The 14,974-nt window shown below is 43.4% G+C and overlaps 1 protein-coding gene across 2 annotated transcripts; it reads right to left on the reverse strand.

The window, feature by feature from the left end:
- Nucleotides 1–2,348: 2,348 nt before the first annotated feature.
- On the reverse strand, nucleotides 2,349–10,853 carry AMIGO2 (adhesion molecule with Ig like domain 2). 2 transcript variants are annotated; one of them, XM_080575828.1, is made up of 3 exons: nucleotides 10,500–10,829; nucleotides 9,307–9,418; nucleotides 2,349–4,091 (listed from the first exon to the last, which is right to left on the reverse strand). In XM_080575828.1, exon 3 carries the CDS (start codon nucleotides 4,016–4,018, stop codon nucleotides 2,453–2,455), a length of 1,566 nt encoding a protein of 521 aa, XP_080431954.1. In that variant the 5' UTR covers nucleotides 4,019–4,091; nucleotides 9,307–9,418; nucleotides 10,500–10,829; the 3' UTR covers nucleotides 2,349–2,452. The 2 variants fall into 2 exon arrangements, with proteins under 2 accessions (XP_080431954.1, XP_080431953.1); XM_080575827.1 differs by lacking the exon at nucleotides 9,307–9,418 and having other exon boundaries at nucleotides 10,500–10,853.
- Between the last annotated feature and the right edge of the window lie 4,121 nt (nucleotides 10,854–14,974).

Below are 14,974 nucleotides of genomic sequence, written 5' to 3' on the forward strand. Positions count from 1 at the left end.
GGGCACCTGCTCAGCCCCAGCTGTGCAGGAGATGAGTGCAGCTGGCACTCAGCCACCAGGCACCAGGCTGCTTGCTTTTCCACTCCAATTTGGAATTGACCGTCAGCACACTTGTAAACACAGAAATCCAGGTCAATTAATGTTATGTATGACAACGGACCATGACATATGCCCAGCACCGTAACTGATACACACAGCTTTCCCCGGGAATATTTGCATCTCAGTTTCCTATTCTGTCTCCTCACAATTTCAGCCCAGTCCCTGATTCCCTCCTTGAAGAAACTGGAAGACATGCAGCACGAGTGGGGCACATCAGAAGATCATGCAGCTTATTTAAGTCTTTTCAATTAAAAAAAATAAATAAATCTTAAAAAGGAGTCAGTGTCTTAAAAGTCAGGCCTTTCCCTAGTTGCCTGATGACCCAACTGTAGCACTCATTTCAGTTTTTCCATCAGACCTTACATGAAAACTTACTAATTTTGTTTTAATGTGTATTTACAGATAAAAAAGAGCTTTATAAAAAGGACACTGACTTACTTGATAGTGGAAGCTAGTTTTAAATTTATATAGATAAAGGCATAAGCAAAAGACCCAAACCTTTGGTGATCCTTCTCTCCTAAATATTTATTATTTTAAGCCTAGAAAAACAATTCCTATCTTCCATTTCCCTGAATATCTGAATGAAAATCTCCTGCAGTTTTTTAATTCCATGTACTTTGTGCACAACCCAGCAACACCGTTTCCTGATCTTATCTGTTTTCCAGCCAGCTTGCTTTCAAACAATTAGCTACATCAAGTCTTCCATGTAGCAAATCAATTGTTGATAGCTTTGGCTCAGCCAGATGTAAGCTTGAGCATGACAACAGGCCTCTCAAAAGAAATCATGAAAAATGGCAAACAACTATTACAGTAAGCCTCACAAAAATAAATTACAGTTGCCATGTCCTGTGGCACTTTGACTCCGATTTTATTTATCCTTCTCCATTTCAGTATATTCCCCAAAAGCCTAATGAAACAGACACACTCCAATTATTCTTTGGTAAGCTGCAATTCCTTGTAAAACTCCTTTGAAGCTGGTAGCATTCAATGCGAGAAAGACTGGCAAAGCCCAGCCCAGTCCCAACATAAGCAAACCTTAAATAAATAAATAAATAAATAAATAAATAAATGGAAATAGCAATTATAAGAGTAAGTTCTCTACAATAACATGACACTTCATGCAAACAATGCTGAATGACCAGTCCAGGTCAATATTACTGAGTTCATAAAGTTTGGCAATGATACATTTGGGCAAGGAGGGAAGCAGTACGCATAAGACTGGGCCAAACATGGAGGAAAAGATGCAATTTCTGAATTCACTGTGTGTGAAGTGTTCTGCACTTTCAGAAATTTGTCCAAGCACTATTTCCTCCTTCAATAAAAAAACAAAAGTTTAAAAAATTAAGAAGCACATTTTGTGAGATTACCTGAACCAAGTACTCTGAAAGGATAAAACGAGATATTACCTCCCTTTTGTGAGGTTACCCCTAAACAGAAGCAGCCCACCCCTAAGATGAAGCAGAAGCCATGGTGACAGTGTTGGGCTTGTTCACCACATGTGACACCAAGCATATTGTGAGCGCTGAAGGTTAAGACAAATGACAATGAGCAATCACGTTATTGCAGCTTAATTAGTTACTGCAGATTAGCTCGAGTCCTCATGACCGAGAACTCCCCTAAGGCAGTTACAAAGGTAACATGTTAACTTTTACCAGTTTTCTTTATGTGTCAATATTTATAAACAAATACAACGACATTTCATAAGCAATCCCTCAGTTGAGATTGGAATAAAATGAACACACACATTTAAAGTTTTCACACAGTTCTCGGAAAACACTTTATCAGTTTATGGCCATAAACTTTTATCCAGTACTCCTAGGCATCCTGGTGGCAAATCTAATCTTTTTGTTAAGATCAGTCCAGGAAAACTCTTTTCCTCCATGATTTTAATGTGAAGATTTTACAGACCTGTGAAAGGAACTGCAGGAAGGTTGGGCACTTTCCTCTGTAGCCACCTCAGTTTGCCCGTATGCTCCTCGCAGAGGAGGGGAGCACTCAGAAGAACCAGGAGTCTCGTGTGGGAGTCAGCATCTGCCCTGAGAAATCAGCTACCTGCACTGAAAGCACCTTTAAATAAGCACGAGAGATGGCTGCATACATCCCAGAGAGTAAAAACCAAGGCTAGGCTTTCACCGAAGGCATTCACATGAATGCCACGCTATTTGCTTTTCTCAAGCAAGGTACCCCTGTTGCATGGCCCTGCACTCACAAAAGAGAGGAGACGCAGTTCAAGGACTGATAATAGATACTTTTTTTAAAACATTTTCTCTCTTTATTTCTTTTTCCTGATGGTTGCTACAAGCAAAGGAGGTATTCAGAAATGTGACTGCACAATACAAACACAGGCAGCAAACTAAGTTGATGGCATGAAAGGTGTATCTGAGAACACAGAGTTGACGGAATCAGAGTCGGATTTTGTTCGAGTGGTTTTTAAGATGCTCTCAGCTATGGCATTGTCATTAGGAAACAGTTTTACTTTCCCATTCTGATTGTGTTTTGGTTCGTGTACAGGTTCCAGGAAAACCACTCGTTTGCCAGTGCTGGCCTTCTTCTCATCAGCAGGCAGCTCTTGAGGCGGTGTGGAGTTCAGTATGGATGAGTGGGCACTGCTTTGGTTCAGCTTCCTCTTCCTCCTCTTTGTCTTGCATTGACACGGGCAGGGGGTCAGATAGAGATAGAGGAGTACTAAAACAATACTGGCTACACAGGCAGCAAGGGTCGTAAAAGCTGTATTAAATGCTTCATGAGCATGGGACTTGCTAACTGTGAAATTGCTCACATTTATTCTAACCTCTATGGTTTCATTCAATAGTCTTTTCTTATTTATTGCAATGCAGGAGTACAGCCCAGAGTCCTCTAGCTGGGCATCTGTTATCTCCAGGCTCCCGTTATGAAACACCCTAAAGTTGCCTGTCTCCTTGTCTGGCTCCAGCAATTTATTGTCTGGACTAACCCACACAAAGTGCGTGCCTGCATCACTGATTCTGCTGTCACAGTGAACGATCAGCCTGTCACCAACCTGGGCATCATGAATAAACCCAAAGGCTTGGAAAGAGCTGTTGATGGTGCTTTCAGAGCAATTCAGAAAGTTGTCGTGCAGTAAAGGCAGTTTATTGTAACCTCTTGGGTCCGATCGCAGCAAACAAGTGTACTCGCTTTTGAAGTCCACGACAGAGTTGAAGTGCCTTTGATACCAGAAGATCAGCATGGAGTACAGTGTACAGTCACAGTAAAATGGGTTGCCATGAAGATAAACTCCACTGAGATGCTTGGCTGGCACCGAACTCAGGCGCTGGATAGGCATCGACTGGATGTGGTTATAGGAAACATCCAGCAATACGAGTTCTGTCAGCTTGTGTTTTCCAATGTACAAGTCCAGAGGGAAATGTGAGAGTGAGTTATAGCTTAAGTACAATTTCTGTAATTTGTACAATCCTCCAAAGGCTGAAGACTCTATCTGCATTATCTGATTGTTGTACAGCAGGAGAACTTCCAGGGCCTTCAGCTCCTGGAACACAGGGCTGCCCAGCGTCTTCAGGCTGTTGGACGACAAGTCTAGGTACTTCAGGTTTGGGGTTGTGGAAAAGCTTCCAGTGATAATGCTGCTAATGCTGTTATGATTGATTATTAAAGTGTTCAGCTTCTCAAACAGCACCGGGACCCATTCAGGCTCTAAGAATCCAATTCTGTTATAACTCAGATCCAGCCTTTTCATACTTTTATAGAGATTTCCTGGCACCCGAGAGAGGTTCTTACTGGTGCAGCTTACGATATCGCTGGCACAGATGCAGGCTGTTGGACACATCCCCGGGGCACTGCCACAGAGACTCACTGTGAAGACCAAGAGGCATGCCAGCCCTCTGCAGTTCACCTTACAAACTCCAAGTCGAGTAGGAAGCGTCCGGCAATTTAAAGACATTGTCGCTGGCTCTTAGCTGGATCCCAGTGCTCCTTGCCACAGATTACATGTGCAGCTAGCTTTGCACTAATCGCTGTCAAAAGAGGAATACAGAGGTATAGCATGTTAACATTTAACATTCATACCCTGCCTGATTTCTTACGCATGCCTTCTGAACAAATACAGTGAATTAATCAATGTTTCATACAATTAGTTAGAAAATCTAGTTGTTCTTAGATGATTTTAGCTTAGTGCTGGCTTTATGTAAACATGACATTCTTCACTCATCTGTAAACATTCACATTAGAGACATGTTTTCCTCTTCAAAAAAAATGCAACCGTTCTTCAGTCTTGGACTAAGGAATGCAATTTCTGACAATTTACAAAAAAAAAAAAAAAAAATCAGAAATGCTCATCTGTGGAACCTGAATGGGCAAAGGCATCTCCTAGCTGTTTCCAAACCAGCCTAGGCAAAAAACTTCTGGTAGAGAGAGGAAGAAAACAAAAACAAACAAAAAATCTTATCCAAAAATATTGCCTTGTCTAGCAGGGAGCAGTTACGATACGTGTTTCTTCCCAGAGAATGCCTCACATTTTTAAGCAAAGAATTTTATCAGCCTCTTTAACTTTAAAGGTCATATGATTTATTATTATTTTTATTTTTAATTCAGTAACTGATAGTTCAGGTATCAACAGTCCATTTTTAAAGTTATTCAAGGTGTTCAACTGGAATGCTTGGTATTCTGTTACTTCTACCTTTGCCAAAATAATTGTAGGAAATTATTGGAGGAAATTTCCCGTGCCTGTGCCTACCTCAAGCAGAAGTTTTGGGACCTTTCAGTTAGGATGAGTCAGCCGTTTCTCAAAACTCATTAAAGGGAAAAAAATGTTTTGCTAATTTTCCTTCTCAAGTAATAAGAACAAAACCTGCCATACTCTTCTGAGAATATTTTAGCGTCACTATAGTTTGAAGCAGGGACTTAAAATTTGTCAGGCTAGTGGTTCCATGCCAAGGTATATGTTTTTTGCCATCTCCTAGGAAAATGTACACATAATTAGCAGAGCAATGAACATTTCTGTTCACTCTTGCTCTCCCTGGATACCTGTTAAGGGTTTGCCAGTAAATTCCCAGGTGAATCCATATGCATTGATTATCCCCACCCCTTCACAGATCAAGCGTGGTATTCAGCTCCCACATATTAAACTTGAACTCATTCCTCCTGTCTCACCCACCCGTTGGTACAGTATCTGAGCAGGGCAACCCCACACTGAGAGCTCCTCCGGGCTGCTGACAGTGATATGTCCCAGAGCTGGGAGATGGGAGGCTGCCAGAGGGCAGCAGGGAGAATCAAATGGAAATTAAATAGAGAGAAGCAGAATAAAAGGTGTTGTATTCGTTGATGAGGGGAGATGGATGAAGAAAGGATAGGGATGTTAAAATCAAGACCTAGAAGGTGGAGGACTAATGCAGAGATGCAGGCAAAGAAGGGGTTAAGGGGAAAGAGAAGATAAGATATGCGTGGGAAAGGAAGGGCAAAACCAGGAAAGGAGGATGCTAATGGAGCATCATTGTAGCTAATGAAACAAACATGAGATAGTTTGGATGCCATCAGGGCACAGAACTCAGCTAAAGCATACGATAAGCCTGGGAAAGCAGACAGGGAGGAGATAAACGACATAAAAGGGTTAAGCATAAGAAAGACAAGTGTATCAAGAGGTGAACATTAAAACACACTTCTATGGAGAATTTGCATCTGCTACTTGTGAGTCTAAGATTACCTATGCAATCAATTAATTAATGTGAAATGCACTAATTTCCACTTGCCCCTCAGTTCCTTATTCCCCTCCTCTCTAACACGCTGCCAAGCTGACAGGCTGCTGTCTTCTGCCAAGTCTTCTATTCTTAAGTCAAATGGTAGAGGTTGCGGTATGAATGCAGAGAGCTGAACCTTCTAATGACCCATTAAAAGAAGAAATATGAAGGCAGCAGGAGGGGAGAATTCACCTTGCACAAGAATTTATATACACATTGGGTTTAAATGCTTGCGTTCCCCAAAACTATATTAAGAGAATGACAGGGCAGCCAAATCAAATATTCAAAAATTAGCATCACAAGTAAGGTTTTCTGTGCCATTTAAATTTTTATATACATCCCTTAGTTACACGATCACTTAGATTTCTCCCTTCCCAAAGCCTTTTCCCACACTGTGCACAGGATCTATTGAAGAACATGGAAAAGAAAGGGTGATTACATCAAGAGCTAAGTAAATGCCTGTACATGACAGCTGCAACATATCCTAGCGTCTGCCACAGAATTCCTGTGACATCAGGCAAATTATGTGAACTGGTGACTATTAGAAAATCATGAGCTTATTACAGTCATCAGCTTGAGACTCAGAAAATAAGGAGCTTGTATATGTTAAATTTGGGAAGGACTGATCTGAAGAAGTGTCGAGATGAGAGTCAAAATGATACGACTCTAGCTGACAGCTTTGACTATAAAGTTTTCTCCTAGCTCCCCTGTGTATAAAAGAAATATAGAAACATAATGTTAAGTATAAGAATATTGTAAAAATAAATTAATTGATTATGAATCTTGATACTAAGCTTTTATTCTAAAGTCTTCTAGGTTTTTAGGTCATTTTGAAGTATCTAACAACGTGATTGTCAGTGGGAAGTTAGGAACCAAGAGGAATTAGTTTTAACCAATCCTAAGCACCTAGCTGAGGTGTTTTTGCTAGATAGCTAGTTGTTTATGGAAAAAATTAACAGATATAAGTTCATCTAGAGGGTGAGACCTATGAAAGCGTTAGAGAATTGAACATCAGGAAATGATTCTGTACTCCACTGTGGATTTGTATGGCAAGCAGTACATAAGGCACAATGGAAACACTGAAAGATGTAAAAAGATTTTCATAACTGCTCATTTAGTTAGTACATTGCTCAAAACTAGGTATGTGAAAACTGTATATCATAAAACCTTGGTGCATAAAGACTAAATTATAACACATTCACTAAATGGGGGATAATTTAATGTTGCATAGGTTGCCTTTTCCACTAATATTTGACTGTCTGATTTTGCAGCCTCTGCAGACTAATTTTTCATGGAACAGCACTTGCGAAAAGATGAATGGCACTTTCAAAATCAGCTCCTGTGTTGAATATAACTGCGATCCTGGAGATACTCCAAAGGGAAAGTACTAGGTCAATGCCCAGTTTGGGAAGGCTTACCAAGCTGAATACACTAAATAGCCTTGCATGTTTGTTTCTGTCCACACCTACAGTTAACTCCCCAGAAACCGTGAGATTGCCTACAACCAAGTCCCAAAGGCAGATTTGGGGCTGGTGTAAATCAGCATAACTTTGAATTCCAAGAAGAAAATCAGTCTACAAGTGCTGAAAACTTGCTTGTCCATTTCCAAAGCTCATTAAAGTTGCCAGATGAGAACTGCTTCAACTTGGCTTGCTTGTCAAGGCAAAGCCAAATTATGGACATGCACATACCAGGTTATTTTGAGAGCACCCTACCAAGCAGAAACATTCCTTGCTGTGCCCAAATCACGGTGCAGTGCCTTTAACCTCAACAGGGCCTTTGCCCTTCTGGAAGTTTGGGCTGCTGAGGTGCAGCTTGCTCCATCCTTTGAGTACTTGTGTTCCCCCACACTTCTGCATAAATTTCACATGCTGGTAGCAAAGCTAAGCATACTGAACACAAATATTCATAATCTATGTGATCATTTGAACCCATTCAAAATGGCTGCATAAACAGTTAGCTGTTGGTTATGTGCAGCTGTTAAGTGGCAAGGAAGAAAAAGTCTTATAAAAGTATCACTTTGCAAACTTCAATATTACATATTTTCTCAAGAATTAATGTTATTAAATACTAGCAGCTAACATGCGCCAACAGGCTCTGGATAAGTACTTCACCATTTTCACTTCTCTTCTGAATGAGCTGGGTAAATGGCTTTTTGTGAGTGAAGGGCATGGTGGGGGGATTTGCACTTGAATTCTTTTCAAAGAACTCATTTCTTTGTGGCGTTAAGTGTGATATTTTAAGTTCACTGCCAAAAACACAGTACTTCCTGAGATGAATCATCTGTGCAGTAATGGTGCACATGTTTTTTAACCATTTAAGAAGAAATGCAGGATGTATTCTCATATCACAGAGAATATTCTCTGTTGTCAGCAACAGTTGACTACAACAGATCAACGCCTAGATGATTTGGCTCCTGGTTTTGATATTTTTTTTTCATGAGGTTTTTGGAATTAACAAGCACCCAGAGCTGCTTATGGAAAATGGGAATGCTGGATGCCTGTGAATTTCCTCACTACCAGTTATCACTGCAAAAATCAACTAATGTCCTAAACAGTCATTACCATTTTCTCTGCGTTCTCTCTCCTATTAATATTATATTTGTAATCTCTACACCAGCTTTCTGTTTCTTCCAGGAAAACCTGTATACCAAACTATTTCTCTCAGTTCATTTGAGACTTTGCTTAAAAATATGTATGTGGCACTGTTTTTAATTTAAGTAGTGAAAGGGACTGGAGATTACAAGTTACCTGAATGCTTTTGCAAACACTACCACTAGTCTTTTCAGTGCTAAAGTGGATCGATCTGCTTTACAGAAGGAATAACATCTTCCTATACACTGGTGATGCAAACAGTCTCACTCCTGGCTGGCACTTTCTGCACAGTGAAAATGCAAATATTTGTATACACCCCCCCACTCCCCCACCCCAATGTTGAGTTTATAGAATCACAAGCTCAAACACTAAAAAATACTAAAGACCTCAGACTATCTTCCAAAAGGTCTGCACTATTTCTACATCTCCTAGCTCTTCTTGTGCCACATCCTCCCACTTTATACAGTCCCCTAGCCCATCTCACCAGCCCACAAGTCATTCGCCCACCTCCGCACCTTCCCATTGACTTGCATGCCCACACAGTTGCTCTCCCCCTTTCAGTTGTCTAGATATCAGATGAATCAAGGCCTTATTAGTTAAACAGAATAACAGATGAAACAAAATGGTGATGGCACAGGTGTTAAAACTGTTTCCTCACAGTCCTTTTTTTATGAAAAAAATCATAATTACGAAAGCTTTCATCATGAACAATTGGGGGGGGGGGCGGAGAAGACCATCAAAATGGGGTTTTAGTCATTTATAGCAACAATATTATAGAAGTACAATTATTAATACTTTTAAGCCTAACTTTACAAATCCTGCTTAAGTACACGATAGAACCATTAATTGCAAACAGACTAGTGGCATCTCACATAATTAATCTTTCTAAATGTTAGACTTACTGAGAAGGTCTGCATAGACTTCCATTCTGTGTGTAGTGGGGAAACAGTCCAAGGAAACATCACTGTAGTGGCCACCTCACACATCTCCAGGTTTCACTCTGCTTTTAACACTCTAGGATGCAAAGGCATTCTGCATTGAACCTGCCTCTGACAGCTGTGCTCAGCATTTCTGATGGAGCAGATCTGGATTACCCAGGCATCATAATCCATGATATTCAGTGACATGACAGACTGGGGAGCAGAGCCTGTTGGTGAACTACATCTGGGTGATGCCTTGATATACTGGACTAAATCCCTGAACTGGGCTAAGCTGTGCTTGGTGCAGGACCTAACAGAGATGAAAAAATGGCTTTACATCACCTTTGCAGCAAGCTGATCCTGAGGTCAGCCTGGCAAATGGAGTGGTCTCTCTGGCCAGCACCTGGCCAGGTCTCAGCAGTGCTGGATCGGGGAGGAATTTGTCCCAGTAAACCTGGCCAGCTAAAACTATTTTCTCCCACACATCCCTCACTAAGGACCGAATCTCTCTGAAGACAGACTTATTTATTTCTTTGCGCCCATGGTAATTCACTTGGCTTAAAGAAAACTGAGCAGCTGGGTGACGTGCCACAGGGACTGAGCTGGGCTGATCGCGGCAATGTGTCTACGGCACCACCATCTACGTGAAGTCAGCATCCCGCAGCTCCTGCCCCTCTTTAAGAGCAGAAGGGAAACACGCTCAGCGGACCAGCAAGGCACCCCTTTCGCCATGCTACTCTGTAAATCAAGCTGCGTCCTAGCTCCAACCTCGCGGACGACTTCAGTTGCTAAGGAGATCGCCAAATAATTAAGAAAAACGCGGTGACAAGCAGCGGTGCCTCACGTCCAGCACCACCAACCAGTCTCCAAGCGATGCCAGATCCCACGAAAGTTTACTTGCCCAGCGGAGCATCCCCACCGCCTCCAGGAGCTTCTCCCACAGCCTAAACTTCAGAGCCCCCCTCCTGCGCCGCGGGGGCTCGGGGCAGCACCCCGAGGACCATTGCTGGGACCCGGGGCAAAGTTTCGGCGACCCTTTCGGAGGCGAGCCAGGCGGGGAGCACCGCACCCCGCAGCCCCCCGGCCCCCTGCTCTCCTCTCCTCTCTTCTCCTCTCCCCCCGCCGCCTGCCGGGCTGAGATCGCCTCCGGTCCCCCCCCCGGCGGGCAGCGTTACCTGCAGCGCCCGGCGGCCGCCTCATGGCCGGGGAACGCGGTGCCGGTGCCGGCCCCGCCGCCAGCCCCGCATGCTCCGCTCCGCTCCTCTCCTCTCCTCCGGCGGCTGGGGGAAGTTTGGGGTCGCAGCCAGCGCCGGCAGCACGGCTGAGGATGGTGATGATGATGATGATGATGAAGATGATGATGAGGATGATGAGGATGAAGAAGGAAGGCAGGAGACCGCCAGCCACAGCAGCAAGGCGCGGGCCGGGGCTTTTATCCCCTCCTGCCCCCGCCCCCGGTCCCCGCCGCCGCTTCCCCTCGGCGGCAGCGGGACGGAGCCGCCGGTGCCCCGGGGAGGGCCGCGCCGCCCGCCCCGCTCCGCTCCGCCCCGCTCCGCACCGCCCCGCTCCGATCCGATCCGCCCCGATCCGATCCGCGGGGATTTCCGCGGCCCTGCGCCGGGGGGCGCGCCCGATCCGCTCCGCTCCGCTTCTCACCGAGCCGGCGGCGGCTCCCCCGGCAACTTTCGGGCTTGCCTTGAGCTGTGCGAGAGCCGCTGCCGGGTCAGGGAGAGGGAAAGCTGCAAGCTGAAAGCATCCAAGCAGCCTTCCCTCTGATCCTGGGCGGTTGTTAACCTTCCCCGGTGAAGTTGCTGCCTAAATTTCCTCCATCGTTTCGAGCGCCCTGCGTGTAGAGGCTGAAGCTGAACAGGGACTGGCTTAGCGAATAGCAGGGGTTGGGGATTTATTGTCATCCGGGCATACAGTTTATAGAAAAATTCTCAGCAAAGGGGGCTTGTGTATTAAAGCTGCTGTAAATCACACTTCTTCTTGCAAGGGCACATAACGAGCCGGTGTTTAATATCAGGGTTCGTGCCTACATGTAATGCTCAAGGGATCCTTCTTGCCCTAAAATTCATGCTACAAGCAAACTGAAATTTTTTAGTATAGTACAAGGAATCTGTTAAAAATGGGATTCATTTCAGATTAAAGCCTGGTGAGCTGTGGGTGATACTGCTATTGATTTCAAATACTTTTGGATCCCTATCTTATGATAAAAATTCAGCTTTTTATTAGTCATTCATATTCTGTGTTTATTTTCTGCATTTCTGGGTATTTAGATGATGCACCGGTGAAATAATTTCAATCTCCAGGTTACTGATTTGACACCAATTGGTTTCAGACACTCCAGGTGAATGTTCATGTGTTTAAAGAAGCTAGTTGTCTTCATCTAGAGTAAACCATCAAACATTTCTAGTTGCCTCAATATATAAAATAGTGGGTAAAATTTGAGTTGTTCACACTGCCAATAGACTCTGAGGAAGGTGATATTAGTGTTTTGTTTCCTTCCCCTGCTATCAAAACTGAAAATGTTAAGCCTGAATTCTTCTTACAGTCTTACTTGTGGAATGGTGACATGATAGCATACAGAGTAGCCATCCATTTGTACTTTGCATATTTTCTTTAAATAATCTGGTTTTAAAAAGATAACAATTTTAACTGCAGTTTGTTCAGACCATGATAAGTGTGAAACACAGGTAGGTGCAGTGATGGCACTGCTTGTAGCCAACTTATTTAGATTCCAACCATGAAATCTTGACATAGTGATAATTACTTTGGGGAGGCAGGATCCAAATCATAGTGAAGTGCCTAATACTTAAGGCAATAAAGATATTGTTTTCCAGGATTATTTTTCTCATGAATGCTGACAGGGATTTGCTTTTGTGTCGGAGAAGTCAGGTCCCAGATGCTCAAGAAATCAACAGGAGTTGTGATGATCCTTACATGACCTGCTCAGCTTATGAACAGAGGCCATCTGCCAAGGAGCAGACTTTGCACAAAAATCACGATCAAGCAATACATCGAACGGTCTGAAGGGAGTTCAGAGCTACAGCATTCTTGTAAGTCTGGCAACAGCTGGTTGTGAGCCCAGCGATTCTTTGTTCCCGCTGAATGTTGACAAGTTTGCTCATGGCGTGATGCAATCTAATGTATTGTGTTAATTCACAGCCTAAAGGTGCTTTTGACACTTGTTACATACTAAATTACAAAGAATGTTGTTTTTAAAATTCTAACTTGGATGGGAACAATTGGTAATTAGCTTTCTTCTAGCAAACAGTAGTGGTGTGAAAACAGTACCTATCCAAAATCTTTCTTGATCGTATGTGGGCACAAGCTGTGTGAAGCTGACAGTCCATTAATTAGGACACCAAGCCTTTCTTGTGATAATCTCTACAAATGTAGGGTTTCTGGCATCACCAGTAGAGATTTTTATTGCAGAGAATTGCTGATAGCTGTCTCCTTCTTCCAAAACCATCAGGATCCTGCCTGTGTTTCCCTGCCCCTGTACAAAATTATCTATTAGAGTCAAAGCTTTTCAGCAATGGAACTGTTCTTGTTTTCATGTCCTGTGTAGTACTAAGGAGACTGACGGGCTTGAGATGGGCTTTTAATAACAATATTTTCCTTGTGCTCTTGAAAGCCCCACAAATGCACAAATGCCTGTATTATCTTTAAAAAAAATCTCTTAGTAGTAAAACAGCAACTTTATTACAATTATATCATTAAACTGATCATTAAAGGACTTTTTTCAAAAGCAGCATCCTGATTCGACTTGGCTTCAGGGAATTTACAGTCCCTTGATGAGCAAGCAACAAAACTGTTCTGCTAGGGACTGACTAGGAGAAGCCAAGGGGCTGCTGAAAGAAAGAAATATCTTCCACCTCTCCTGTCACACTCTGCTTCTGGCTGGAGCGTGGTTTTCTACCATAGTGCTCACACAGAAAGAAAGAGTGCCAGTCTCCAGTCTAAGGTCTGCTATATACTGTTACAGCCACTGGGTAACATGCAGTAAAAAGGGTTAGACAGCCATCTTTCTTTCTGTGATTCCTCTGCCTCAGTCCTGAATTAATTCTGTTTCAGTGTAGGCCCACTCCGATGGTCAGTGTAATTCAGTGGGCTGGGGGCTGGGGGCTGCAGTCCCACATGCATGAACTCGGAGCTGCTGCCGCATGAGGACTTAAACACTGATTTGTGTGTACCTAAGAGGAATAGTATCTCCTCTTCCCCCAGCCATGTTTTAGGAGAAAGCAATATCTAGCGATATATTTTGTCTAAAACCAAAGAGCTCGTACAACACATAGTGCATCAAGCCCCATGGGAGAGAGCATTGGGTCCATGGATCCTGTCTGGGCTTCAGTGTGAGATACATGCACAGGCACTGGGTCCTGTCAAGACCACAATGCTTTTGGCATGCCCTGAAGCAGAACATGACTGCTGTCATGTCCAGGGAGCTGGAGACTGGAGGGTCAAATACTGCCGTGCCTCAGGGGTTGACGAGAACAAAGAGGTCTGGCAGCAATGGCAGAGGCAGGCCTGGGTTTTAAGGCTGTCAGTGTATGTCAGATGATGAGCAGGACTGTCACCTGAGAGTTGTAACCACTCTTTCCAACTCTGTTTTCTGTCCGGTTTGAAGCTGGGCCCAGTGCACAGCTCTTCCGTTCCACCACTGCTCACCAGCCTTCTCAGTCTCTAAGGGCTCGGCCTCTTTTCTTCTTTCTCCTGCTGAAAAGGTCCTTATCACTCCCCCATGGAATAACTGCTATTCATTAGACTAAGGAGAAAGAAAATAAAAGACTGATTCTTTAGCCCTGTGACTGGAACTCTTACCTAGCAGGATTGTACTCACTCCCTAGAGGGACAAGCTATTCCTTGCTCCCCATCCTTACATCCTCAGCAGTGCCTTTTGTTCCTCTCTGTCACTCAAACCTATTCTATTGCTCCTTATTTTCAGGTTTATAGATCTGCAGGTCTGGAGGGGATGTTCAAAGAGCTATGGAGTATCATCTGTCTGGAGTATCATCTTTCCCCACTCTGCTCTCAGAATTGCCACCAGCTGGTAAATACTGTTGAACAGGGAGACAGTGACTGGCATTAAGTTGAGGTTCTCATTAGGGGGGAGTATGCTGCAGGATAAAAGATTTTCAGTACTTCTGTTTATTGATTTGGCCCTGACTTCTTGCCCTTTCTCCATTCAGATGTTCCTTTAGAACCCCAAATGTCAGTTTCTCAGTTGGGCAGATTTGCTGTTGTCACTTGCAGTTTTCTCTGATGTCCTTGCTACCTCTAGGATTTCATAGAGACTGAGGATGGGAAAAAGACCAGCAGACATATCTTAGATGTCTCTGTCAGTTAAATAAATTGATTTACTTTAAGGGTTGTCTTCTGTGCCAGTCCCATCTGTATAACTTACAGAACACGCAGTTTGTATCTTGATTGATTTCTAAAACAGTCAAAGAGCTTTACCACGGTGTTCACAATACAAAGGTGTGCTTCCTGTGTGTTATGAAAAGAAATGAGAATTCTAAGATATGTTTATTTTGGACTAGATTAGCCATTGAAACCTGAGGGTTTAGGAATAACACAGGTGAGTAAGTGTCAGTGGCTGCTGTGTCCCTGTGGATTGTTAGGGTCCTTGAATCTTAGAGTTTGC

Source organism: Anser brachyrhynchus (assembly GCF_964034855.1).
Source record: "Anser brachyrhynchus genome assembly, chromosome: 1".
In the NCBI taxonomy this organism is placed as follows: Eukaryota; Metazoa; Chordata; class Aves; order Anseriformes; family Anatidae; genus Anser; species Anser brachyrhynchus.